The 27,139-nt window shown below is 32.9% G+C and overlaps 1 protein-coding gene across 1 annotated transcript in view; it reads right to left on the reverse strand.

Annotated features, from left to right (window-relative positions):
• The window catches only part of VPS54 (VPS54 subunit of GARP complex), a 116,452-nt gene that overhangs the window by 57,542 nt on the left and 31,771 nt on the right, over nucleotides 1-27,139 (reverse strand). Inside the window, exons 4-10 of the mRNA XM_020286185.2 lie at nucleotides 24,725-24,803; nucleotides 22,125-22,159; nucleotides 19,324-19,455; nucleotides 15,530-15,915; nucleotides 3,602-3,728; nucleotides 2,517-2,624; nucleotides 425-480 (exon numbers count right to left, since the gene is read on the reverse strand). Coding sequence (XP_020141774.1) covers nucleotides 425-480; nucleotides 2,517-2,624; nucleotides 3,602-3,728; nucleotides 15,530-15,915; nucleotides 19,324-19,455; nucleotides 22,125-22,159; nucleotides 24,725-24,803 — 923 coding nt within the window. The remainder of the gene's footprint in view (nucleotides 1-424; nucleotides 481-2,516; nucleotides 2,625-3,601; nucleotides 3,729-15,529; nucleotides 15,916-19,323; nucleotides 19,456-22,124; nucleotides 22,160-24,724; nucleotides 24,804-27,139) is intronic.

Here is a 27,139-nt window from a genome sequence, read left to right on the forward strand (position 1 = left end):
TAATACTTGCTATGTGCCTGTATAAATTATCTTCAATTCCCATCCCCTCCATATTTATGTTCTAAACCTGTCCATCTGCTCTCTGACCTGGGAGGCCAACCTGCTGGGCTTGGCCAATGAGGAGCCCTTACAAAGACTGTAAGCAGGAAATGTACTTACTCCTTTAGCTCTCTCCCTGAAGGGTTGCTTCAGGATGAATGCTTCCCTCTACTCAAAGCTACAGCTTTTTTTCAACTACTACCTGTCTTTCCTGAATTCTGCTAATTGCTATCTTCCTTTGTCTGTTAAAGGTTCTCCAAGCTCACTTGTGATTTTGCTAGACCCTGCTCACACTTTAGTAAATAATTCATTAACTAAACCCTCCTTATTCTAATTTTCATGTATCATCTTTTCCCTAATAACCAATTTATTTATTTATACTTACTTCACAACAACATCTGTGTCTATTTCTTCTATTTGTGAAACTTTATTAATCACACACTGAAAAATTTAAGAAAAAACAAAAACAATTTGATTAATTGTCTTTCAAATCCTAAGTATTCTATGTTCCATTTGTACATTAAAAAGGCCTTCATTGATGACAATAACCATTTTACCAGACTTTTCTTATATCTCCCATACATATTTCAGGTGTTTAAAAAACTGCAGCATTACCTTTACACAAGTTAATAATTATTTCATAGTTATATTTGAACTGTAATAATTAAAATCTCCTACTACTTAAAACTGTTCAAAATCAACAGAAAAATAGAACTATAATACCTAAGAACAAGGTGTAAGCTCCATATTAAAATCCCAAAAGAAATTCATATTAGAAGTTACATTTCCTTGTAATACACCAAGCAGTTTAAAGTTAAAAAAAAAAAAAATGCTTACACTTCAGGAGAAGTCTAGGAATGAAACACAGCAATTTAAAAAATTTGTTTGACAGTAGACATACAGAAAATTGTAAAAATTATGTTTACAGTTTAACACTTTTATACAAATAGAACACATCTGTGTAATCAGAACTCAGCTCATGAAATTGAATACTGCCAGTACCCAGAGTTACTCTTGTGCTCCCCCCTCCCTATTCTGATTTCTAAACAATAGAATAATTTTGGCTGTGTTTAAATTTTACATAAGTAGAATCATATAGTGTATACTCTTTAGTATCTGGCTTCTTTGGCTCTACATTATGTCTGTAATATTCACTTATGCTGTTCTGTGTAATTTAATCATTCTCATTGATGTATAGTATTCCATTGTATACATATACCACAATTCTATTTATACTTTCGACTGATGATGGAATTTGAAATGTTACCACTTTTTTTATTATAAACAGTACTACCATGAACATTCTTTTACTGTGTTTTGGTGAACTTATATATGTATTTCTGTTGGGTGAATACCTAGAAATATAAATGCTGGGGCACAACATGTGTATATATTTAGCATTAGTAGATATTGTCAACAATTTTTCAAAGTGGCTATATCAATTTAAAAATAGTGTTTTAATCATTGTTAGAGAGAGGCGAAAAGGGGTGAAAATTATAATTTCTCAAAGATCAGAGTAAAAAGGAAAGGGAACACTTGTCTACCGCTGGTGAAGCTGATTATAAATTAGTAAAATCTTTTTAGACAGCAATTCAGTACTACATATCAAATGACTTAAAAATACTTTTAAGTCTCTGACCAATAATTCCACTTCTGGGAATCAGTTTAAGAAAGCTATCTTTTTTTTTTTTGAGACAGAGTCTCACTTTGTTGCCTAGGCTAGAGTGCCGTGGCATCAACCTAGCTCACAGCAACCTCAAACTCCTGGGCTCAAGCAATCCTCCTGAGGCCTCAGCCTCTTGAGTAGCTGAGACTATAGGCATGCACCACTATGCCCAGCTAATTTTTTCTATATATTTTTAGTTGGCCAGATAATTTCTTTCTATTTTTAGTAGAGATGGGGTCTTGTTCCTGCTCAGGCTGGTCTCCAACTCCTGAACTCAAGCAATCCTCCTGCCTCAGCCTCCCAGAGTGCTAGAATTACAGGCATGAGCCACTACGCCAGGCCAGAAAGCAATCTTAAATATGAAAAATAAACAAATAACTTTATAATGAAGATGTCTATCACAGTGTTATTTATAGTGTTACTAAATATTCACCATACAGAAAGTAGAGTTAACTAACATAATGTTGATGGAATTTTATACAACCATTAAAATGTTTCCGAAGGCTTATATAATCATGAGAAAATGCTTATGTTATGATTCTAATTGAAATATAGGTTCAAAATCATATATAGTTTATGACAACAATGAAAAACATCAGTAACAATCTACACATAGAAATATTCTTAAAATGATAATCTTTTGGCTGGGAGAGCTATGTTTTTCTTTCCTTTAATTTTTCTGTATTTTCTATTTTTAATTAATGGATCAAGTATTACTATTATACTATATATATTATTAATAGGATAGCATTAAAATAAACTTCACAAAAGATTCTAGCTCAAAATATATCAAATGAAAATGTATAATTACCTGTTTAATGATATTTTTTGCTGTAATAATCATTTCTTCACTATAGATTTCTAAAAAATTAAGTTTTCTTTGTTTTAAAAGTCCAAATACAAGAGATACTAGTCTTTCCTATTAAAATAAAAGAAGAGTTACATAATATCATCTTTTAAATATGAAATAATCTTATTTAGAGGTAGAACTATTTAGCACTAAGAGTTTTATTTGATTCTCAGATCTCTATCCCTACACATGATATTTTCTAGCAGCCTGAAAAACCCTCTCACAGCAATCTTGTCATCAGATTTTTGGAGTCAGTGTTCTAAAACGTAAACCCTACTCTACCACAGAAGATCAAATGAAGTTGGTTTGGGGACAAAACAATATAAGGGTATTTTTTGGCCCAGTTTCAACAAATAGTTAGAAAATATTCTTCTCAAACCCTGATGACCAATAAACACAATGTCAGCCCTGGGCTTTTTAATTCACGTTTGGTCTAGAAGACTAGAATGATGACCAGGACTCTCGGACAGAAACCAACTTCTAGCATGGACCAAAATTTCTTTAACTACTTTGGCTGTTATCAGGGCTTTTTGAATTCTTTACTAATTCTTGGCAATGATTAGTACTGAGAAGTTACCGCATAAGTGAAGCCTGGATATGATGTATTTATAAATGTATATGCATAAAACATGTTCCTAATAGGTACTCAGTGAATATGAATTACTGATAAATTACCATATAAAATAATCACTTTTTACAAAAGAAAAACTCCAGCACATACACACATGCACATGGGATATAAATTAATCAATCCTATATTTATATTTTAAACTTGGTTTGTAATCTATAAGGACCTCATTTTAATACTTATTTCTAATTAAGCTATAAAAGTATTTTATTCTCTACGTTCACTATCCCATGGGATAGCGAACACTTCTGGTACTTGCTAAAGTCACATAGTGAAGGACTTCATAGGTCTGACAGACCTTAAAATTTAAGATAATTTTGCTTACTATAATCTGAGAAAAACAAGTTCTAAACTAAAACTATTAGAGATTAACACTAAGCAATGACATCAATTTCATTCCACAGTTGAAAACACATACCTCTTCTAAAACTTGACAGTCATCTTCCAGTGGTCTATTTAAGTCACTGTGAGAATAAGTAGAAAACTCTGCAATCATCATTTTATCAATCAGTTTTTCTAATTCACAAAGCTGTGATCCCAAATGCCTATAAAGAGAAAAATGTTACATGTATCTACTAAAAACCACAAATTTAATCCACAATCACGGAAACTAGTAGGCAGAACTTTTCCAGGTGACAGTACCTGTGCAATGTGATATTAAAATATAGTCCTTTAACTTGCCAAAACAACTGTAATAATTTCATTTCATCTCCCAAATTTTATTTTTCTCTTTATAGTTGACTCTTGAACAATGCAGAGGTTAGGGATGCTGAATCCCCTACACAGTTGACAATCTGCACATAACTTCTGAGTCCTCTAAAACTTAACAACTAATAAGCCTACTGTTAACTGGAAGCCTAACTGATAACATAAATAATAAATTAACACATACTTTGTATGGTATATGTACCATATACTATATTCTCATAATAAAATATGCTAGAGAAAAGAAAATATTATTAAGAAAATCATAAGGAAGAGAAAATATATTTACTATTCATTAGATGGTAAATTCATAGAAGTGGATCATTATAAAGGTCATCTTCATGTTTAATAGGCTGAGAAGGAAGAGGAGAGGTTGGTCTTGCTGTCTCAGGCTTGGCAAAGGCAGAAGAGGTGGAGGAGGTAGAAGGGGAGGCAGGAGAGGCAGGCACACTTGGTGTAACTTTACAGAAACATATCGTAATTTCTGCCTGACTTTTTTGCTTTTTAATTTCTCTAAAAATGTTTCTATACAGTACCAATCTTTCTTCCACCGTTTGCTTTAGTTTCAGTGCCCACATGATAGAAGAGCCCATGTCATAAAAGAAGTCAAAGGCAGTCTTGAATAGTTAGAACCCTTCTGGTCAATTTGTTTTCTGGTACTATTTTTCCTATGTCTTCTTCCTCATTGTTGGCACTAGTTTGGAAGCATTCATCTCTACGAATCATCTTCTAATAATTCCTCTGGTGTAGTGTCTATTAGCGCTTTAATTTCTCCAAGATCCACATCTTGAAACTCTACATCCCACATAGACACACACCTTTTTTTTGCCATATCCACAACCTCTTTTGTGATTTTCATGATTGGCTCTGTCGTTAATCCTGTGAAGTCATGCACAACATGGGGACACAGTTTTCTCCAGCAGGAATTCACTGTTTTAGGTTTGATGGCTTTTACAGCTTTTTCTATAACAACAATGGTGTCTCCAATGGTGTAATCCTTCCAGACTTTCATGATGTTCTTTCTTTCAGGGTTCTCCTCCATAGCATTGACAATCCTTTCCATAGAGCACAGTGTGTAATGAATAGCAAAGGTCCTTATGATCCCCTGGTCTAGAGGCTGGACTAGACATGTTGTGTTTGGGGGCAAGGAGACCATTTTAACACCTTCGGTGTTGAACTCATGGGGTTCTAGGTTGCCAGGGGCATCATCCAATACCAAAAGAACTCTAAAAGGCAGTTCCTTAATGACAAGGTACTTCCCAACTTCAGGGACAAAGTATAGATGGAACCAATCTAGAAAAATGGTTGTCATTCAGGTCTTCTTGTTGTACATCCAAAAGACTGGCAGTTGGTATTTATTATTATCTTTTCCCTTCAAAGCTCCTGGGTTATCAGCTTTATAGATAAGGGCAGTCTGATCATAAACCCAATTGCATTTGTACAAAACAGTAGAGTTAGACTATCCCTTTCTGCCATAAATTCCAGTGCTTGCTTCCCTTCCTTACTAATGTCTTTTTCCTGAACAGGTGACTTTCCTTTACACTAAAAACCTGTTCAGGCAGATATTTTTCCTCCTCAATGATTTTCCTACTGGCATTTGGGAAATCTGTTGCCTCTTGTTTGGCAGAAGCTGCTTCTCCTGTTAACTTGACATTTTTTAAGCCAAACCTCTTTATAAAATTAACAAACAATATCTTTTGCTGGCATTATATTCTCCAGCTTTACATCCTTCATCTTCTTCTTGCTTTAAGTTGTCATATAATGACTTTGCTTTTTCTCCAATCATATTAGAATCTACAGGTTTGCCGTCTTATAGCAATCCTGCACTCACATAAAAGTTGCATTTTCAATAAGAGATAAAAAGGTATTTCGCAAAATGTGCAAGGCTTTCACACCTGCTGGTGTAGCGAATTCAGTGGCAAGAATTCATGAATTTCCTTTTCTTTTTTTACAATGATCCTTAAACTGGATTCATTTATCTTGAAATAGCTGGCAACCGCAGCTGCAGATCTCAATCTAGAGTGCATGTCAAGCAATTCAATATTTTCTCGTAATGTCATGATTTTCTTCTGCTTCTTGGAAGCAGTGCCAGCATCACTTGTGGCACTTCATATGAGTCCCATGGTGCTATTGAAAGTTTGTGGTTTGCACTAAACACGATGAAAAATACACAAGAACCGTAAGAGTTCACTTTTTACTGCCATACATAATGTACTGCAGAGACAGAACTGCTCATGCAGAGATGATTAGTGTCACATGGCATTTTAAATGGATACTTGTAACACTTCAGCTGATCACAATATCAACAGGAGATGGCTATGAAATTATTATACAATATATGCTATAGTGAACTTTTTGCAGTTATGATTCAATACTGCAATATTGATTCCATGTATGGTCTAAGTTTTGATAAATTTAAAGTTTTTATAATAGATTTGTGTGTATTTTGTGGTAGTATAATAAATAGACTAGTATCTATGTGTATTTTATGTATTCATGGCATGTCTTAACTTTCTCTTAATTTTTTAAAATATTTTTAGGCTATGCAATTTGTGAGTTTTTTTTCAAATTGTTGCAAACTCCCAAAAAATTTTCCAATGTCTTTATTGAAAAAAACTTGCATACATAAGTGTCCCCATGCAGTTCAACCCTATGTTGTTCAAGGGTCAACTGTATATCTTTAATCTTTAGACACTTAAATGCATTCTAGAAAACCAGGTTACTTCATAAATTTTCTGACTACATTTCATGGACAATATACTCAGATATTTTAAGTCCTTTCCTTATTAACCATTTACTGTATATCAATGGTGGTAGCTCCCCAGCCATTCATTTATTCGACAAATAGAAGTGCCTTCCATGTACCAGGCCTTGTTCTTAGTACAAATAAATATTGGAAGCACCACACATACAGTCTGACTCAGTTCAATCTCTGTCATAATCAGCTTGAGTTACTGTGCAACATCCCTGAGGTCATTAAAATGAAAGTCATTAGAACACAAAACTGAAAGTGTAAGGATGACGTACCTTCACATATAAAGAGATTTTGCCACACAATCTATCATAAAAGCAATGAGCTGAAGAAACTTAGATAACTTAGCAGGTCCAAAGTATTTCAAAACTTAAGTAAAATAGGCCAATGGAAAACTTTGTTTATTCCTCAGGGGAAAAAAAATTTTAAAAGCTCTATCTTCTGGTGCAATCTTAAAACATTTAAATATAAATGATTAAATTTAAATAAAAACAAAATATTTTAAATATATCAATACCACATTTACTTGAAAAAGAAATCCTTAATGTTGGCAACTGTCTTTACTAAGAAAGAAGAGATATAGCACAATTTTTAAAAAATTAGTTAAAACCATTTGACCTTTTAGATATAGACGCCTCTTCTTCTTTTATACACAACATGTGGGAAGTAGCGGTAGTGATAATTTTGAAAAAAATCTGGTAAGTGAAATAACATATTAATAGTTTGTATTTTGCAATATGAAAATCATATTTCCTGTAGCTAACCAGAAGACTAAAAAGGTTCTCATCAATGGCACCAAGATCTCACAATAAACTAATTTAGAACATATCCACTAGTACAAACTAAAACATTGCCATAAGAGGAATTTGGCAGCATATAGCAAAATTACATAAGCAACTACCCTTTGAACTAGGAATCCCACTTCTTAGAATCTATATCAAAGATGCACTGGCAAAAATACAAAACGACATATGTTGATTACAGTACTGTTGGTAACTGTAAAGAAATGGAAACAACCCAAATGTTGACCAATAAGGAACTAGTTGAGTAAGTCATAATACATTTTTAAATAATTATATGCTTTTAAAAGAATTGATAAATACTTATATACACTGCTTGAGAGTAGTTTCTCAATATTTTTTCATTATTGTCCCTCCAGAAACCTTTTTAGATATTTTTATTCCTAATCACACACACACACTTTCCATGAAATTTTAATGCCATAGATATATTGTATTTCTCTTATGTACTATGGCCCTTTGTAGGGCCACAAACCATTGTAATATCCAAGTTTTTTTTTTTATTCTTCAAGAACCAATTTTTGCCCTCTTGAAGTGATATCTCCCATTGAGAATGCATGCTGTAGTGCATGGTACAATATCCAGGGTATATCATAAGGTGAAAACAGCAAGCTGAAGAAAAGTATGCACAGTGTACAAATGCTTACCTAAGGTGAGGGACAGAGGGATGGATAAGAGAGATAGCAATTACAACTTTTTAAAATCATGACTTATGGTGGTGGTGGTGGGGGAGAATATGCGGTCATACTGATACTTTCAATTTAAATTCAGGACTATTGAGTTTTTAATTCTTCAATCTTACATATGTATCTCCTTTTGACCAGGCTGAAAATTGTGGTTCCTAATGATACCAACATAATTTCTCACTTGTTTTATCCCACAATATACATAATATAATGCTCCCAGAACAATATTTTTACAAACAATATAGGATTTTTTTCCCTTCTTTTCCTTAAGATCCATCCCATGTGGGATGAACAGTTAAATTACTATTTCAAAGTTACTTGAAAAGGAAAATTATTTTCTAGCTCTATCCACTACAGAAGCCTAGAAATAAAGACCAACCTAGTGAGCAAAGGACATTTCGAGTACCTAGAGAGATTTTTAAATACCATTTCCTACTAAAAGAAACTAGGGCTTTGTTAGATAAATATATAATGTGAGTATCTTGTCATAACACAAAGTAAGAAAATTATCAAGGACACTTATGGAATCATGTCAAAAGGATTCAAGGATGAACTTGAGGAGGTTCCTATAAAAGGATAATTTGAATGTTGAAAATAAAAATAGCAAAGAATTTAAATACTTCAAATGCATATAAATTCATGTATTTATTCTACTTAAAAAATCTCATCAGTCATCTTTGAAGGATGCTAGATTTCCAATTCATTATTTTGAAAATGCTAAATAAAGTAAAAGTGCCTAGTATTTATCCTGTCTAACCTTATAAAAATTGACCTTCAAATAGTGACCAATTATTATGGAGAAACATCACTTTACAGACATATTCCAGTTAATAAGTGAAAAAAATAGTATAGAATTCGCACATCATGATTTATAACCCATAATTAATGACAAATCCAGGCAATGACTATCGAATGGCTAATCACAAAGAGACTTTTTATGCTTAATTGAAATACAATTATTAGATGCTCCTGTCAAAAAGTAAAACTTAAATCTGATCGAGCTTTTAAATCTAACTACCAATTACAGAAAAGATAAGTAAAAGACAAACATGCTAAACGTGGGAATGCAGTTGGCAAAATCCAGACTGTGTGACCTGAAGACACCCCAATTACTTCAATAAACATTTTGAAAGGGAGAACATGAGAATGGTGAACTACACACCAAAAGACATTTGAGATTTATCAACCAATTTCAACATACAGATATTATCTGGATCTCAATTCCAACAAGCACCCTGTAAAAATGAATTTTTAGACAAAGGGAAATCTGATCACTAGGTATTTGAAAATATAAATGATATTAGAGTTATGTTTTTTAAAAATAAAAGAGTTATGTTTTTAACTTACATAAAAGAGTTATGTTTTTAGCTTTCAGAGATCCACAATGAAATATTCATGAATGAAATAATGTTTGGGATTTGTTTCAAAATAATCCAGAAGTGGGAGGGGTGTTGATAACACAAAACAAAAACCTTGGCCATGAGTTGGTAACTTATAGGTGATATATAATTTATCCAGCTTCCTATAATTCTCTTCATAAAGTATAACTTCCTTCATTTTTGTGTATGTTTGAGTTTTCAGTTAAGTTTTTTAAAAAACAGTAACAGGGTAGGATACAAATTTACATATAACTTCAATGTTGCTGGATTCTCAATTTTTATAAAGATCATAGATTCCTTTTTAATGCATATTAGAGGTTTAAATCCAGGTATGTTTTACCTCCAGGTATGAATAGTCTTTGACAAATCACCATAAAGAATTATGGTGGGAAATCCGTATGATCGCACCTACTGGTATTTAAGCACCAAAATAATAAAATTCTTTGTCATTTCAGTATAATAATTTAAATGTAAGGTTTTATTTGGCCTTAGATATTATCTTAAATAACTTGAGCAGCATTTTTATGCATTCTTAAACTAATTTTAAAGTCTGCTAATCTAATATGGAATATAATTAATTTAATAAAGAACTTCAATATAGGCCGGGCATGGTGGCTCACGCCTGTAATCCTAGCTCTCTGGGAGGCCGAGGCGGGCGGATTGCTCAAGGTCAGGAGTTCAAAACCAGCCTGAGCAAGAGCGAGACCCCGTCTCTACTATAAATAGAAAGAAACTAATTGGCCAACTGATATATATATAAAAAATTAGCCGGGCATGGTGGCACATGCCTGTAGTCCCAGCTACTCGGGAGGCTGAGACAGAAGGATCGCTCGAGCCCAGGAGTTTGAGGTTGCTGTGAGCTAGGCTGACGCCACGGCACTCACTCTAGCCTGGGCAACAAAGCGAGACTCTGTCTCAAAAAAAAAAAAAAAAAAAAAAAGAACTTCAATATTAACAAATAGTATTTATTATGCAATCACAGGAATCTGATATGTATATATATAAGGATTTGTCTAAACAAATTCTTAAATAAAACATCCAGAACTGTAACGTCCTTTAAGACTGACCTATTCATCCTTGCTATAATCGTTCTTTTTGCATTCTTGACTACTTTGATAACAAATGCAATAATAATTGTCTGTGTATTATTAACCTTAACAAAAATATTTAGTAGTGGATGAATCTGCTAACAGTTTACTTTAAAAGCATGTATCCTAATAATCACATATAGTAATTTAGAGTGGCGAGAGAATGTCCTGAAAAGAAAAGTAACTAAAATATCACTTTCTGAAGAAGTACGTTAAGTCCATATATCCAACGAAGTAAATGGGAACAATTCCAATACTTTCTACTTAGATATGTCTCAATTTGTACATTAATTCAGATTTTCTACTAAGCTGTATGTTCAATAGTGACCTCTGTGCTGCTTTTATTAAGAAACTTGTATATCAATAAACTCTACAATAAATCTAGTTTCATCTAATAGCAGAAAGTCCAATTTTTGGTTTCATTCCATAACATATGATGTGGATGTTTTCTTACTATAATGTTTTGAAGTCTAAATTATAGGACATTATTTCAGGATCAAATAATATGTTAAATACCTTTTGATATATCCAATAATAAAAATCCCTTAAATGGAATCCAAAAGTGGGGTCTGATCAATGAAACTGTAATAAACTGGAATTTATAATAAACTCTAAATGTTTTCTACCTTCTCTTTCAAAAAAAAAAAAAAGGCTTATAACCAGAAAATAAGCTAGTTTCAGTAATTTTTATCCTAAAATTACTATGGTAGTTCCTGGCTCAGCAAATCTACAGCTCAATTGCCCACAGTTTTAACATCTTTTTTACTATTAAATTAGCATTGAGGTTCATAATGATCTATCTGAGATCCTATGAGATCCTCAAACAAATACATTAAAAAGCAAAGTTCTCAGGTCCAATGAGACCTACATTAAATCTCTATTGTTTTACAACTTGCTGTATGACCTGAGGCAAGTTATCTAAGATTTTTAAGCCTATTTCCCTATCTATAAAAATGAGGATTAACATTACCTATCTCATAGGGTTTTGGGGGGGAGGGGGTTTCAAATAATACATGCAATATACCTAGCAAAATACCTGCTACAGAGTAGTATTCAATAAATGTCCTCAGTTGTAGGGTGGTGGCAGCACCAGTAGAGTAATTGGGGTAGTAAGTAGTAAGAAAAGAACATTAACAACGATGATGAAAATAAAGGAGTTTCTACATAAAGCTTTACAATAAGAGCAAATAACAATATTACGGTCCTGAACTTCAAGGTAAATGAAGCCTTTCAATATCAAAACCTATAAGATATCAACATTCAAATGTATTTGTAGGCCCCATATGAGAGTTCTGTATTATATCTGCTTAAGCATTTGAATGTCATTAGCCTCATCAATTACATCAGTACAGAGCACAAATGATATATATTACTTCACTGATTATCATTTTTATAGGTAAAAGATATCAGAATTTCATTTCATAAGTAATGGTTAAAAATATGGATGTCTTAATAATTAAAAATTTCCAATTTTGCAACAATTTAGGTGGTAAAATCATTTAAAATCTTTGAAAATTACAAAATCAACAAATATACAAAGGAGTCATTGTAATAATTATGCATATGCAATGAGCCAAAATTTCCCAATGTGAAAATCACCCTTCAGATTCAGCAGAAGGGATCAAATTTTGGAATTTTTACATTGCTATCAGATACACTGTACCCACTAGCAGAAACCTCTTTGAATAGAGACAGGAAGATGTTAAGTTGAATATTTTGTTTTAAAAAGAACAAATTTATGTAGGATGATGTTACCAGTTTAATTTGAAATCCTGAAAAAGTAGAGTACTCAATAGTAATTGTAAACTAGGCTTTTAAATTTTGGTGCACATTAGAATCTCCCCAAGAGCTTTAAAAAAACACAGATGCTCAGGCCTTACCCTCTGGGAAGTCTAATTTAATTGGTTTGGTTGGGATATGGCATACCTTTTTAAAAGCTCTACTGAGGATTCTATTATTATGCAGCCAGGATTAAGAACCACAGTCATATACAAACTATAAGGGATGATAATTATGGAAATAAGTATGATTAATTAGGGACAATAATTATGGAAAGAAAAAAAAGAAAAGAAAGAAAAAGAGAATGGTACAAAGTATCAAAATACATTTAGCAATAAACTGGATAGTTCACAGATTTCACAAATATTTATTAAGATCTGTATGACAGATCTTGTCCAAGACATTTAAAGACCAATAAAAGGATTTAAAATAAAAACACAAATGATAATAAAACATGATAGAATACTGTATAATTTCATTAGAGAGTAAACCAAAGTGTTCTGGGAGTTTAGAAGTCACAAAAAAGGTTTATACAGAAAATAATTTCACAGTCAAAAATACAGAAAAAATCAGAAAAAAGAAAACATAAGCATTATTTACTATCATTGACTAGAAAAAATATGATGTTAGGTTAACAGTACACAAAAAATGGTACACAAATAAAAATATTTAAATTCTTCAAAAAAACAGATTTGCCTTTGTGGTAATTTGACTATTGGAAGATTTTGGCATAAAAGTTCCCTTTAAAAGCAATAGAAAGAACATTATAGCCAAAAGCAAAACTTGGACTAAACTATAAAAAGGAAAGACTACTAACAATTCAATAGAGTCCTTTGATTCTTCCACTGAGAGAAAGATTTCATATTTCAAGTAAGACCTTATGCTTTTCTAAGATATATCCCAAAAAACTGACTAAAAGTTAGCCTCTGGTATAAAAAAAAGAGAAAAGTGTGTGAAATTCAAGTAGAATATTTCTTATCTCCTAGTGGGAGAGCATAATCATTTTAATAAACTAAGGAGAACACAATTTATACTACTAATGCTTATAGTAGGCAAGATACCTATAATACATGTTCTCCCAATTGATTAGACAAAAACAAAAAAGACCAAAACTAATTCTCATGCTTCTAAATAAAGTTAAATGGCCTTAAAAATATCTGTGAAGCTATACAAGAAATAATTAATATTGATATTTAATAACCTTATAGCAAAAGGAAAGATAAGGTCAAGAAAGTAAATCATCAGACAGGATTTAACAGAAATTTAAAACAAAAAAAAATTGAGTTATAAGAAGCCAGTCTTAAACTATTTCAAGTAGGATTCACTATTCTTACTTGATTAAAAAGTATTTTCTTACTTCTATTTTTGAGAATTTGCTTATGAAGATGTTTATCAGAAGTTAGAAACTCAAATTCTGACACCAAACTTTTATAGTTATAAACATATTGGAACTGAATTTGGTAGACAGCTTTATAGAAATGTTTTACATGAAGAATAAATATGCTTTACCCATGGGTAGGTTCTAAAAAGATAATAGAAACATATTTGAGTAAAATGTAAACAATCAGAACACTTGAAAGTCTTTTTGAAAATCATATACATTTTTTAATGCACAATATCCTATCCTTTAAGGTGTAAACAAAAACATAAGTATGAAAATAAAGGTAAGCTCTTCCTTGGGCTCAGAATAAATACAAGATTATAAAATTTTCAGTCTGTACTCCAATAAATCTTAATCTATTGAGAATAAATATCCAACCCTGCTCTTAAAATTTTTCCAGATAGCTTTGGCTAACTATACTTTTCATCAATACTACTAAGCATAAACTTATGAGTCAAGGAAAATAAAATAAAATAAACTGCATGAACTCTGGGGTAAAAAATACAATAGTTTTAGAATTTGTGTTTGGCAAGCAAGCATTCAATCTTTGGTTCCATTTCTAAACATTGTACTATCCAGAGGATGTCAGCTTCCAATTCATCAATATTAATGATATTATACACCGTGTTTCCCCGAAAATAAGACCTACCCATAAAATAAGCCCTAGCAGGATTTCTAAGCATTTGCGCAATATAAGCCCTACCCCAAAAATAAGACCTAGTGATGGGCATGGCTACGCAGAAGTTCGAGACCAGCCTGAACAAGAGCAAGACCCCATCTCTACTAAAAATAGAAAAATTAGCCAGGCTTGATGGTGCAAGCCTCTAATCCCATCTACTTGGGAGGCTGAGTCAGGAGGAACACTTGAACCCAGGAGTTTGAGGCTGCAGTAAGCTATGATGATGACACTGCACTCTACCAGGGATGACGGAGTAAAACTCTATCTAAAAAAACAAATAAATAATTTAAAAAAGGTCTAAATACATATTCTTAGTCAATAAGAATTTATAATTCAATTAGAATAAGTTTATTTTGAAAGTAACTTTTCTAGAATATATTAAGTTAAATAATATATCTTTCATAAAATTTCTCTGTAGTTACTTAGTAGTACATAGTTTGAATGGGTTTCCCAGCGGATAGAAACTTCTACAAGGACACTAAAAGCCTGCTTAAATGAATGAAATTCTGATGGCTTGCAATTGGTCTACCTATAAAATAAACATTTTAAAATGATTTCACATAAAATATCTAGAATTATCATCTTAAAGGTATTTTTGAGATAATAACTTAGGAGAAATTGGGTCTTTTCTATCACCATGTGGAATTTTTAGTAATATGATAAACAGACTGCAAATCAGAAATGAAATTTAATAATTATTCAATTTAAAAATCTATTAAAGGGCTTTTTAAATTAACTTAATTTTAAATATACTGGTACCCCCTCTCTACCTTGATCTGCCATCTTGACACAAAATTATTTCAACATTTTCAAATGTTATTTTCCATGTGTGTGACTGGCCTTGCATTTATTTCACCTACTAGAAATTTTCATTTTGCTTCTCCATCCAAATGTCTCTGTATATATTATTCCTCATGGGTTTTGTTTGCTTTGCTAATACTAAAATATCAGAATAATGACATTATTAAACAGATCAATCTGGAAGAAAAAAATACCCATTTAACTTTGAATATGTTCATACTTTTAACATTATATGCTAAAATTTGTCCTTTAAAAATTTCTAACATTATTTCTAATGGCTTATTTAATGGACATACCGGAAACTGTGAATGCCCTGAAGTTCCTGCTGTAGAACCTCTTGTGTTGTTGCTATTAAGTCCAGTGCTCCAACAAATTCAGAAGTAGATAATAAAACCTGTACTGTAGGCTGAGTCTGGTGTACAGTGGCCATTAACTTCAGTTTATTATACACTTTAACACAATTATTTCTGGTGAGTGCCAGTCTTAAAATGTGTAGTGATCCTTCACACATTACTTTATCAATCTGTGCGATTTTATCTCGAAGCATTTTTACAGCCTGGGAAGTTTTCTTGAGGTAGTCCTGCAATTCATGTTGAGAGGTCATTGCATGAAAAAATGCTTCTGAACGTAGAGAGATCTGGTGAGCAATGTTTACTTCCACAATATCCAGATAATGGCTCAGCTTAAAAAGGAAGGAAAAAAAATTATGGAATATTGTAAGAATACCTTCTTTGACTATACAAATACTTTCTGAAAATGAAAATAAAAGATTTCTACGTGTATTTTAAATTCCACTGTGTGAACTACTGATTGTGAGACCCTTGGAATTAGGCACAACAAAACGAAAGGGAGATGAAAGGTACAGCCCAAAGATTAATAAATATAAAACAAAAGAGTAGAAGTTGATTTACCTTCTTCCTCTACTCCTGCCACTACTACCCTCCAAACATCAACTCCTTTCTAAAAGATAAGGGTACCCCACAGCCATCTCAGATTATAATTCTAGTTTCAAAAGTTCTAAGATATAAGAAAATATAATCTCTTTACCCACCACAACATCACACATCACTTACCTGACGGAATAGATGGCTATAGTTTCTATTTACTGAACTCCTCCTACTATATGATACCAGGCACAGGTATTTTATATATATCTAATTTTTCTAATTTAACAATCTTGGAAAACAGGTATTATTATTCTCATTTTACAGGTGGAAAAATTCAGAGACATTAGATAACTTGAATAAAGTCATGTGGTTAGTAAGTAGCAAAACTAAAATGTAAACCCAGGTCTGTCTCACTCAAAACTGAAGCTCTTTCTACTGTATCACACTGCCTCAAAATTCTAAAGAATCCAAGAAAGACAGATTGGTGGTTCAGTTACAAATTATAGAAAGTACTAGGATTCATTTGGATCTTCTTTTCTTCAGGCTGTTTATTTTACATTTCAAAAATGATTCTTTTACCAATTAGTAAAATGCAGTTTATTTCCAAAATATTTTCCTCTTAAAAGGTTATTAACAAATACCTTAAACAATTAGTTCATGTATATTTTATTTGTAATACTACCAAGAGTAATTCTTACAGTGATATATATTAAAAATGCCTTCTAAATTTCAAATATGAAATTCTAAAACTTAATTTGTCTTTTCTTCCTAACTGCATAAGCCTTTTTTAGCTACACTATCTTTCCATTTCTCTCCCATTTTTTTAGTAATAACTTATAGCTCAGATTTTAGACATTATCTCTGAATATCTCAGGAGAATTCATAGCATTTAGGACTTAGATGTTTAGATGAGATTATTTGGTCATCAAATCTGTTTTCCTTAAAACCATACAGTATCACTCGTACCTTCAATAATGCTCCTTCAATAATCTTATTATAATATCTAAATAGTTACAAGAAATTTTTCCACAGTTTAAATGTCTTGAGTTTATGCCCTTTTGTGTTGTTCTTTGCATCCTGAATACAGCTGTATATTTATTTACCTAAAAAAGTAACATGGGCACAAATGTACTAGGGTAGATTATACGCTAAAGTAGACTCCATTCTTAGAATAGTAAATGGAAAATGGATAATTCCTTTTGTACAGTGCTACTCAGAATATGGGTTACATGCCACTGCCAATCTGTGGACTGTTTAACATGGCCATAATAAAGTAAGGAATTTTGCTGGAAAATAAATCAACTACATCACTACTAAGCACATTTCATTTTTTTTCCATAGACCTTCTTAATAAAGGAAACAGTACAGTGATTTGTATTCCAGTGCAAACTCCTTATCTCATTGCAGCCTAGCAACTGAGGTACTACTATAAATAGGATACAAATTTCTTGAATTCTGGTTGTAGCATCCCCTCTCTTTAAAGCTAACAAAATAAACTAGCTGTTGTCCAACATAAAGAGAGTTTGATAGTGCTCTTTTGGAGTCCATTCTATTCCTAGTCTAAGAACAGAGCAGAATAAAAAAGAGTCAGAATATAAATATAGCAAATTTGATTCTGCAACTTACAAATAAAAAAATTTCACTACCTTAGTCACTTTAAACCAGGGGTCCTCAAACTTTTTAAACAAGGGGCCAGTTCACTGTCCCTCAGATCGTTAGAGGGCTGGACTATAGTTTAAAAAGACTATGAACAAATTCCTATGCACACTGCACATATCTTATTTTGAAGTAAAAAAACAAACGAGCAAAAACACCCACATGTGGCTCGCGGGCCATAGTTTGAGGACTCCTTTAAACATTCAGCATGAAAAAAAGCATTTCATTTGAATTTCAAACATTTTTGTAATTTATCAATATTTCATTGATCTATTCTTTTCAGAGGCATATAATAATTTTTACAGTTATTTTATATCAAAATGCTATAAAAGAATTTTATAAAGTGTTCCTAAAAATTTTTAAAGAACAATTTTTAAAGTGTTCCTAAAAATATCTCTATAGATTGACATGATTTGTATTGGCTTTTGTTAAGGTATTATTCTTTTTTCAAGGTATTCTTCTACCAAGGCATATACTTAGAATGTAAACAAGTGGTCCAGGAGCAAGCCTGTGTCTATAAATCCATGGTTTTCTTCAGATTTATGAATCTGTTCTTACTCAATGAAACCCTTTATAGATAAAAATGTTGCCAAAAGGAAAAGCTCATTTTAATTTGTGAGAAAGGAATTCTCATGATTCTTTACCCATATTTCTTCTCCTCTCCTCCCTCAACCTAGTCTTTTCTTCAGTTTGTGAAGACCGGATCTAGTTTATTAAATACTGTGCCTGAGACATGCTTTCAGATTGTCAAGGGATGTCACTAGAGTGAAACAAAATGATTTCTTCTCATTTTAAAAACCACAGTTTTAGAAAAACTCTAAACGGAATGCTGGGAAACAAGAGAGATCAAAGGTCTTTATTACCACTCAAGTTTTTTTAAGATCCTCAACATGTAAGTTATTTTTAAAGTTCTAAATGTTAAATGACTTTAAAGATATTGACTCATGAAATACAGAACATTGTAAAATTTAAAGAACTACTGACTAATAACATGCAAAAGACTAGCTTCACAAAGCTAAAATTTAAGATATTTTTGCTTCAAAATAATCATCCTTACTAGTGAAAATGAGAAAAAACAGTAAGTACCTCAGGGAAAGTTGGTTTTCTGTGCTTTAAATCATTCTTACAAAATTAGCCAACATATAACTGAAATGTTTGGGATAAATGCAAAGCAATTCATTGTGTTATCTCTCTCTCTTTTTGTTATTTTTGAGACCGGGTCTCCCTCTATTGCCCAGGATAGAGAACAGTGCCGTATCTGAGTTACCTAAACATATCTTTTCAATTAAAATTCCATCAACTGCTATTTCAGATAAGTAGCACTCAAACAGTAAATTTTTCCTTTTTCGCCAGCACAATTTGTATTTAATTGAACTAAAATGCTATTAGTTTATCAGTTAAGATTGGAAGGTTTAGAATTATCAGTAACTACAAAAATGAATTTAAAATAAGTAGAGCTTACTAAATAAGTAAATCTGAACCCACACAAATAGTACCACTTAAGCAGGATAACATTTTCTACATGGAAAAAGGCAAAGAGAAATTACCTTTTCTTGAAGCAACTTTGAGGAAGCTGCATCACGATTTCCTTTTCCACCAGCAGTATTAAAATGAGACCATGGTAAAACTGAATTAAAAGTTAAGGAATCGTCCAAGGCAAAATCTGGTTTCATAAAAATCTATTTAAAAAAAATGCATTTCCTTCAATTAGATTAACATTTTCTTTATATTCATTATCCCTTCTACCATCACAACCATTAAACAAAAATTAACTTGGATCTTGAGTATGAAGCAAAAGCAAATGATAACGGCTGAGTTATTTACATAAATATCTATATGAGAAAAATGTATAAATAATATCTCATCAAGTTTAACATGCTCATAAAAGATAGAAAAATATTTTTTGCCTTTACAAGGGAGATGATCATTCCATACTATCAAACTCACTCATTGGTGATCAAACTCACCAATGCAGTCCCACCAGGCCCATTCCAAATGAAGATACAATATTTATCCTAAAATTTCCATATTATTTCTCACTGATAGCAGGTTTTGAATAATAAGACCAATCTTTTATATTTCCTAAATATCCCTTGAATCCCTCTCTTCTCTATCTCTACAGCATTCATCAATTCAGCCCTTCACTATCTCTATATTAAAGTAAATAACTATCTGATGTCCTTCCCTAATCTATCCCCTATACTGCTGTCAGAGATACTCTTCTAAAACATCCAGTATAACTATCCTAATGTCCCTGTTTAAAACTCTCAAGGGATTCTTAATATGACCCACAGACCAAACTAATTAAAATGGCATCCAAAACTCCTCATTTTATTTTGGACCCCAGTTATGTCTTTCTATCTTGCCATTCTCACTATTTACACTTTACATTCTAGCAATACTCATTCTAGCAATTCCATACCTTCTTATGCTTAAATATCTTCGTATACATGTTTTTGGCCTAAAATGCCCTTCCTTGCTTATCTTCCTAGAGAACATGACCAAATCAAAAGGCAAATGTGTCTCTGTGCATGACAGAGATTAATTATCCCCACTTCTGAACACAAATACTCCAGGTATACTTAACTATTTATATCATACTTTACAGAAATTATTTATTTAATATGCATATCTCCCCCTGGAGGCCATATGTTCCTGTAGTGTTGGACTTACGGCTTATTAATCTTTATATCCCTAGCACCTAGCATAGGGCCTAAAACATAGTTTAATCAATTAATTAATTTCTATGCTATATTTTAATTCATGATTCATCTCACCTATATCCAAAAGTTAGGATGAATATGACAGGGAAAATCTAACAAGGGATATGAGTAAATTTTCTAATTCCCATTTTGGTATTATAATTAAAAATGTTGATTAATTCAATAATTACTGTCTTACATGCACTGAGCAGAAAACAAAGATAAATTATTACACGGGTCCTAATTTCAAAGATCCTCAGTCCAAAGGATGAGATAAAATATGCATATAAAATCCTACAATGCTTTAAGGGGAGGGCAGGGACAGGGGAGAATCCAGATAAAATGTTATGGAAATTTGGCAAAGGGGCCAATTATCTTCAATTGGGAAGAACAAAAAAAATATCTATGTAAAGTTGCCATATTAGCAAAAGACTGTAGAGAATTGGATATGAGAAGATGAGGGAAAAGTCTTCCAGGATGAAGGAACAGTGAAAGTAAAGCATGGAGCCAGCAAAAAAAAAAAAAAAAAAAACCCTGGGGCTGAAGAAAAGAATGTGTAAAGATTAGATGAAAGTGAACAATAAAGAGCCTTAAAAGACAGCATTTGACTTCTACTCCCTAGGAATCAAAGAACTTTAAAATGATCTCCCTCTCTCTTTTTGTGCCTGTCTTTCATCTTTCCGTCTCTTTCTCACCCTAAAAAGCATTTGTCACAGCTTCTTTGAGAATCTGATAAAGGCAATGGCCTCTCTTGCCAGAAAAAAAAAAAGTATCTATTACACATAGCTACAAAATTTTTCATACAAAGAAAATATCTCAATAGATTGCAGGGGTAGTATGATCAATAAAATTATTTTTTAGAATGGAGAGACTGAAACATATTTGTAGATTTCAGTGATGAGAAAGAGATTGATGATGCAAAAGAGAAAGAACATAAATACAATGTTATTTGTCAATTAATATTTTTTTTGGGGAAGGAAGGGAAGGGAAGGGAAGGGAAGGGAAGGGAAGGGAAGGGAAGGGAAGGGAAGGGAAGGGAAGGGAAGGGAAGGGAAGGGAAGGGAAGGGAAGGGAAGGGAAGGGAAGGGAAGGGAAGGGAAGGGAAGGGAAGGGAAGGGAAGGGAAGGGAAGGGAAGGGAAGGGAAGGGAAGGGAAGGGAAGGGAAGGGAAGGGAAGGGAAGGGAAGGGAAGGGAAGGGAAGGGAAGGGAAGGGAAGGGAAGGGAAGGGAAGGGAAGGGAAGGGAAGGGAAGGGAAGGGAAGGGAAGGGAAGGGAAGGGAAGGGAAGGGAAGGGAAGGGAAGGGAAGGGAAGGGAAGGGAAGGGAAGGGAAGGGAAGGGAAGGGAAGGGAAGGGAAGGGAAGGGAAGGGAAGGGAAGGGAAGGGAAGGGAAGGGAAGGGAAGGGAAGGGAAGGGAAGGGAAGGGAAGGGAAGGGAAGGGAAGGGAAGGGAAGGGAAGGGAAGGGAAGGGAAGGGAAGGGAAGGGAAGGGAAGGGAAGGGAAGGGAGGAAGGAAGGAATGCAACGAAGTCCCAGAAGGGGCAAAGTGGCCTAAATGTCAAAAACAGCCAAATGAAATCTTCATATAAGGTAAAATTGAGGATTAAATAAATATTTAAAAATAGTTTTCTCATTTTTAAGCTTTATTACCTTAGGTACTTGCTCCAGATCTGTCCTGGATTTATCTATAAGAAAAAGGAAAAAGGGAAATATAATTTTTTAAACTTGTTTTCATTTTACCTTCATAATTTAATTTACCAAAAATATATTTGATAGATTCAGTATTGTACTGGATCACAACCAAACAACCACTTAAGTTTCCTCCTTCAACAAGTATCTATGAAACACCTACTATATGCCTACTGTAGACAAAGCACTGAATAAGATATGTTTCAAATAATTTTATATAATCAATTATACAGCAGCAATAACACAACTAAATATGTTTCAAATCTTTTTTAAATAGACACAGGAAGGCTATCTTACTAAGTTTTGTTAAGATTAAATATGATATGCTACGTACTTTTTAAAAAATGAATTAAATTTTAAAATAAGAATACTGTTTTTATTATTTAAAATGTCCACCATCCCATCCAGAATTTATAACCAAACACTGCTTTTTAATACCATATTAATTTTCTTCTCAGACATCCTAGTTTGTATCACCCACAAACTTACCTTCAAATGAACCTACTTTACCTTTATCCTGGAGCCAATCCAATATCAGATAAAGTATTCCTCTCTAAAACTAACCTTTCAGCATTTGGACTCCATCCCCTCCTACCTCTCTTATTAATATGAATTTACTTCATCAATTACTCTGCCTCTCTCCTATCTTCAACTTCCTCTCTTCTACTATCTTTGCATATAAACATGCTCAGTTCTCTCCCATTAAAAAAAAAAAAAAAATAGGAAGAACAAAAAGAAAAAGATAAACCCCAGGGCCAGGATAGGCTGAAGCATGGGAGGTCTCAGTTGCAAAGGCACTCACTTTCAAGGTTATGCTAATGCCTCTCTTGCCTCATCTAGTCCTAGCCATAAAAAAACATTATTCTACTCTGTTCTCTCTAATTAGTACCCTATCTCAAAACTTCAAGTCACATACATACCTACATTTCTTTTGCCTGGACTCTCTCCTTAATACATAGCATTGAAGTTTCTGTAACCACCACTCCTGCAGTCTAAATGCTCTCCCTAAGATTTCCTAATTGCCAAATCCAAGGAGGTCTCTCAGTGTACAAATTGATCTATCCCTGAAGTATTCTAGCATTCTTACATATTTAAAATTCTTACTACCTTTCATTTCTAACATAGAATTCTCTCTTGGCTGACTTTCCTCTCTCTCCAACCACATTTTTAGTCTGCTTCACAGGTATCTCATCTTCTATCTTTCCCTTAAATGTGACAGCTTCATAGTGTTCCATCACCAGTCCTTCTCACTATTCACATCCTCCCTGGGTGATTCTATCCGTGACCTTGAATTCAAATACCATGCTAGCATACTGTCTAGCATATTATCTATAATGTATACCATACCTACATCTTCAGCCTAGATCTCCCTTTCCTGAGCTCCAGGTTGCCAATCAGATATGTCCTTCACTGCAAATCTGCAACTGAACTTGCCTGTAGCTCCTCCAAGATTCCTCCTATATTGCTTCTCCTACTGTATTGCATCTATCACCTTGCCAGTTGCTCAAGCAAGAAACATGGAATTTATCCTTGAATCATCTTGCTTTATTACCAAGAAACAACGGGCCATCAAAACCTGTGTCTCTCAAAGGCCTAGTTTCTTCTCCATCCACTATAACTGTTAATAGGACCACATCCTTTCTCACTTGTATTACTGCAGTAGCCTCCAACTGTCTCCTTGTCTCCAGTCTTAAGCATCATCCTGTAATTCATTAACTACAACTATTTTCAAAGTAAAATGTATAATCATAAATCTGATCATGCCCAGTTAAAAATATTTTGCAGCTCTACATTGCCTTTAGAAAAAGTAAAATTCCTGATCATGGCATGCAAGGCTTCTCATGATCTTTGCTCATTGTTTCAGTCTCATCTCTTGCTCCCAGTAAAGCCTGCATACTAAACTCTTGCAATTCCTTGAACATGCTATGTTCTCTGTTGACTCTATGGCTTTGTATAAACTGTTACCTTTTCCTGGAATTCCTTTTCCCACATAAATGTTTCACATTAACTAGTTTAAAACACACATAATCATGAACTCTAGGAAGCCTTCTAAAAAGCTGAGTTAGGAACACTATACAAACTAGCCACAATGAACTTACTATTTAATATACAGTGCTGCAATTAGTGATTTATTTCTTTAACCTTACTCAGGAAACCATCAGCTCCTAGAGGACTGAGACTATTTCTTACTCATTTTTTTAAGGGTATCACTATATTGCCCAGGCTGGCCTCAAACTCTTGGGCTCAGTGATACTCCCACCTAAGCCTCCCAAGTAACTGGGACTATAAGCACACACCACCACATCCAGCTTACTCATCTATTTTTAAGCAAAAAGGAAAGTACCAAGACACTAAATAAATATTTGTTGAACTGAAAGATTACACTATTGTCAGATCCGTTTTTCTCTTAAAAGTTTTTTAGAAATTATAATCATAGACTACAAAAATTTTGCTAGAAATAAAAATTATAGATATGACAGCCAACAAAGTCCCCAAATTAAGATTTTGTTCATTAATATTTATGCTATGCTTTATTACCTACAAATAGCACATATTCATACCATGAGTATGTACAAGAGTCCTGTCAAAGGTATCTTTAGGAGGACAAATATTCTTGCATCTCTCATGAATCTTCTCTCTCTAATAAAAAGACAATAAATAATGTGATCAATGGAAATAAAAGTATTCAAAGCATCAAAATGTTTCACAATAGAACATCAAAATACACCAAATTAGTTTTATAATTTTTAATATTAAATCCCTATCCTCTTGAACTTAAATACAAATAACAAGTGTGCTTAATACAATAAATACCACTATGAGATCTATATACACCTATATACCTATACTTACCCACCTTATATAATTATAGAAAAATCCCCATACTTGGAATAAAGTGGGAAAGCAAATGGAAAATCTTTAATTATATAAAAGAAATCAATTAAGAGAATTATTTTTTTTAAATCAAGGAAGAAAATTTAAAAACCTTTATATCTAGGATAGAAAGTAGTTATTCACACTTTCTGTGAATAACTTAAAAAAAAATCCCACTGATTTAGAATTAGATGACCACTAACAACAACATTGTTATCTTTTCAGATCCCATTAAAAGGATACCTGGGAAAGTGGGAGTGTGATAACAAGAAAAGCATTAGGCTATTAGTGTTCAGAGTTCTGGTAGCAATTCTGTCAATTACTACAGGACTGTTTTCCAAAGTGGCTATACCATTTTGCATTCCCACCAACAATCAATGAGAGTTCCTGTTGCTCCACATCTTTGCCAACATTTGGTAATGTCAGTGTTTTGAATTTTCACCATTCTAATAAATATGTAGTGGCATCTCATTGCTTTAATTAGCAATTCTCTAATGACATTTGATGTTCAGCATCTTTTCATATGGTGATTTTCCATCTGCGTATCTTCTTTGGTGAGGTATCTGTTCAGATTTTTTTACCCATATTTTTTAGTGTGGTAAAATATACATAACATAAAACTTATCATTAGCTACATTGACCATCTTTCGTTTCATGTGTTAATTGGACATCTGTGTACCTTCTCTGGAGAAAAGTCTATTCAAGTCCTTTGCTCATTTTTAATTGGGTTTTTTGTTTTCTTATTGTTGAGTTTTAAATCTTTGTATATTCTGGGTACCAGTTCTTGAACAGATCTGTGTTTTGCAAATATTTTTTTCCCAGTCTTTGGCTTGTCTTTTGATTCTCTTAACAGTGTCTTTCACAGAGTAGAACCTTATAACTTTATTGAAGTCTAATTTTTCAAGTTTTTCTTTTGTGGATTGTATTTTTTTGGTTTCATATTTAAAAAATCATTGCCAAACTCAAGGTCACCTAGAGTTTCTCCTATGTTAATTCTAGAAGTTTTACAGCTTTGTGTTTTACACTAAAGCCTATGATCAGTTTTGAGCTAATTTCTGTGGAAAGCATAAGGTGGTCTGTGTCTACTTTTTTTATTTTTATTTTTTTGGCATGTGGATGTCTAAATGTTTTAGTACCATTTCTTCAAAAGACAATCCTTTCTCTATGAATTGTCTTTGACCCTTTGTCAAAAATCAAATTGACTATATTTGTGTGGGTCTACTTTTGGTTCTCTACTCTGATCTATTGATTCATATGTCTACTCTCTAGCCAATACCACACTATCTTGATTACTGTAGCTTTACAGTAAGTCTTAAAGTTGGGTAGCGTCCTTCCTCCAATTTTGTTCCTTTCCTTTAATACTATGTTAGCTATTCTGGGTCTTTTTGCTTTCTATATAAACTTTAAAATCACTTTCTCAATACCCACAAAACAAATTGCTGGGATTTTAATTGGGCATATATTGAATCTATAGATCCAGTTGGGAAGAAGACATATTCTGAAAATATCGAGTCTTCCTATCCACATACATGGAATATCTCTCCATTTATACAGATCTTTCATTTCTTTCATCAGAGTCATATGGTTTTCCTCGAATATCTTATATATATTTAGTTAGATGTATACATAAGTATTTCATTTGCTTTAATGCTATTGTAATTGGCACTGTGTTTTTAATTTCAAATTCCAATTCTTCATTGCTGGTATATAATAAAGTAATTAACTTTTTTATATTAGCCTTGTATCCTGCAACCTTTCTATAGTAGTCACTTACAGTTCCAGGAATATCTTTTTTTTGACTCCTTGGGATTTTCTACACAGATAATCATATTATCTCCAAACAAAGTTTTTATCTCTTCCTTCACAATCTACATATTTATTATTTCCTTTTCTGTCTTATTGCATTAGTTAGGGATTCCAGTACAATTTTGAAAAGAAGTGTTGAGAGGGGATATCCTTACCTTGATCCTGATCTTAGTGGGAAGCATCTAGTTTTCCATCATTAGCTACAGGGTTTTTGTAAATGTTCATTATCAAGTCGAGGAAGTTCCCTCCTATTCCTAGCTTGCTGAGAGTTTCTTTTTTATAATGAATGGGTACTG

Source organism: Microcebus murinus, chromosome 3, assembly GCF_040939455.1.
Source record: "Microcebus murinus isolate Inina chromosome 3, M.murinus_Inina_mat1.0, whole genome shotgun sequence".
Lineage (NCBI taxonomy): Eukaryota > Metazoa > Chordata > Mammalia > Primates > Cheirogaleidae > Microcebus > Microcebus murinus.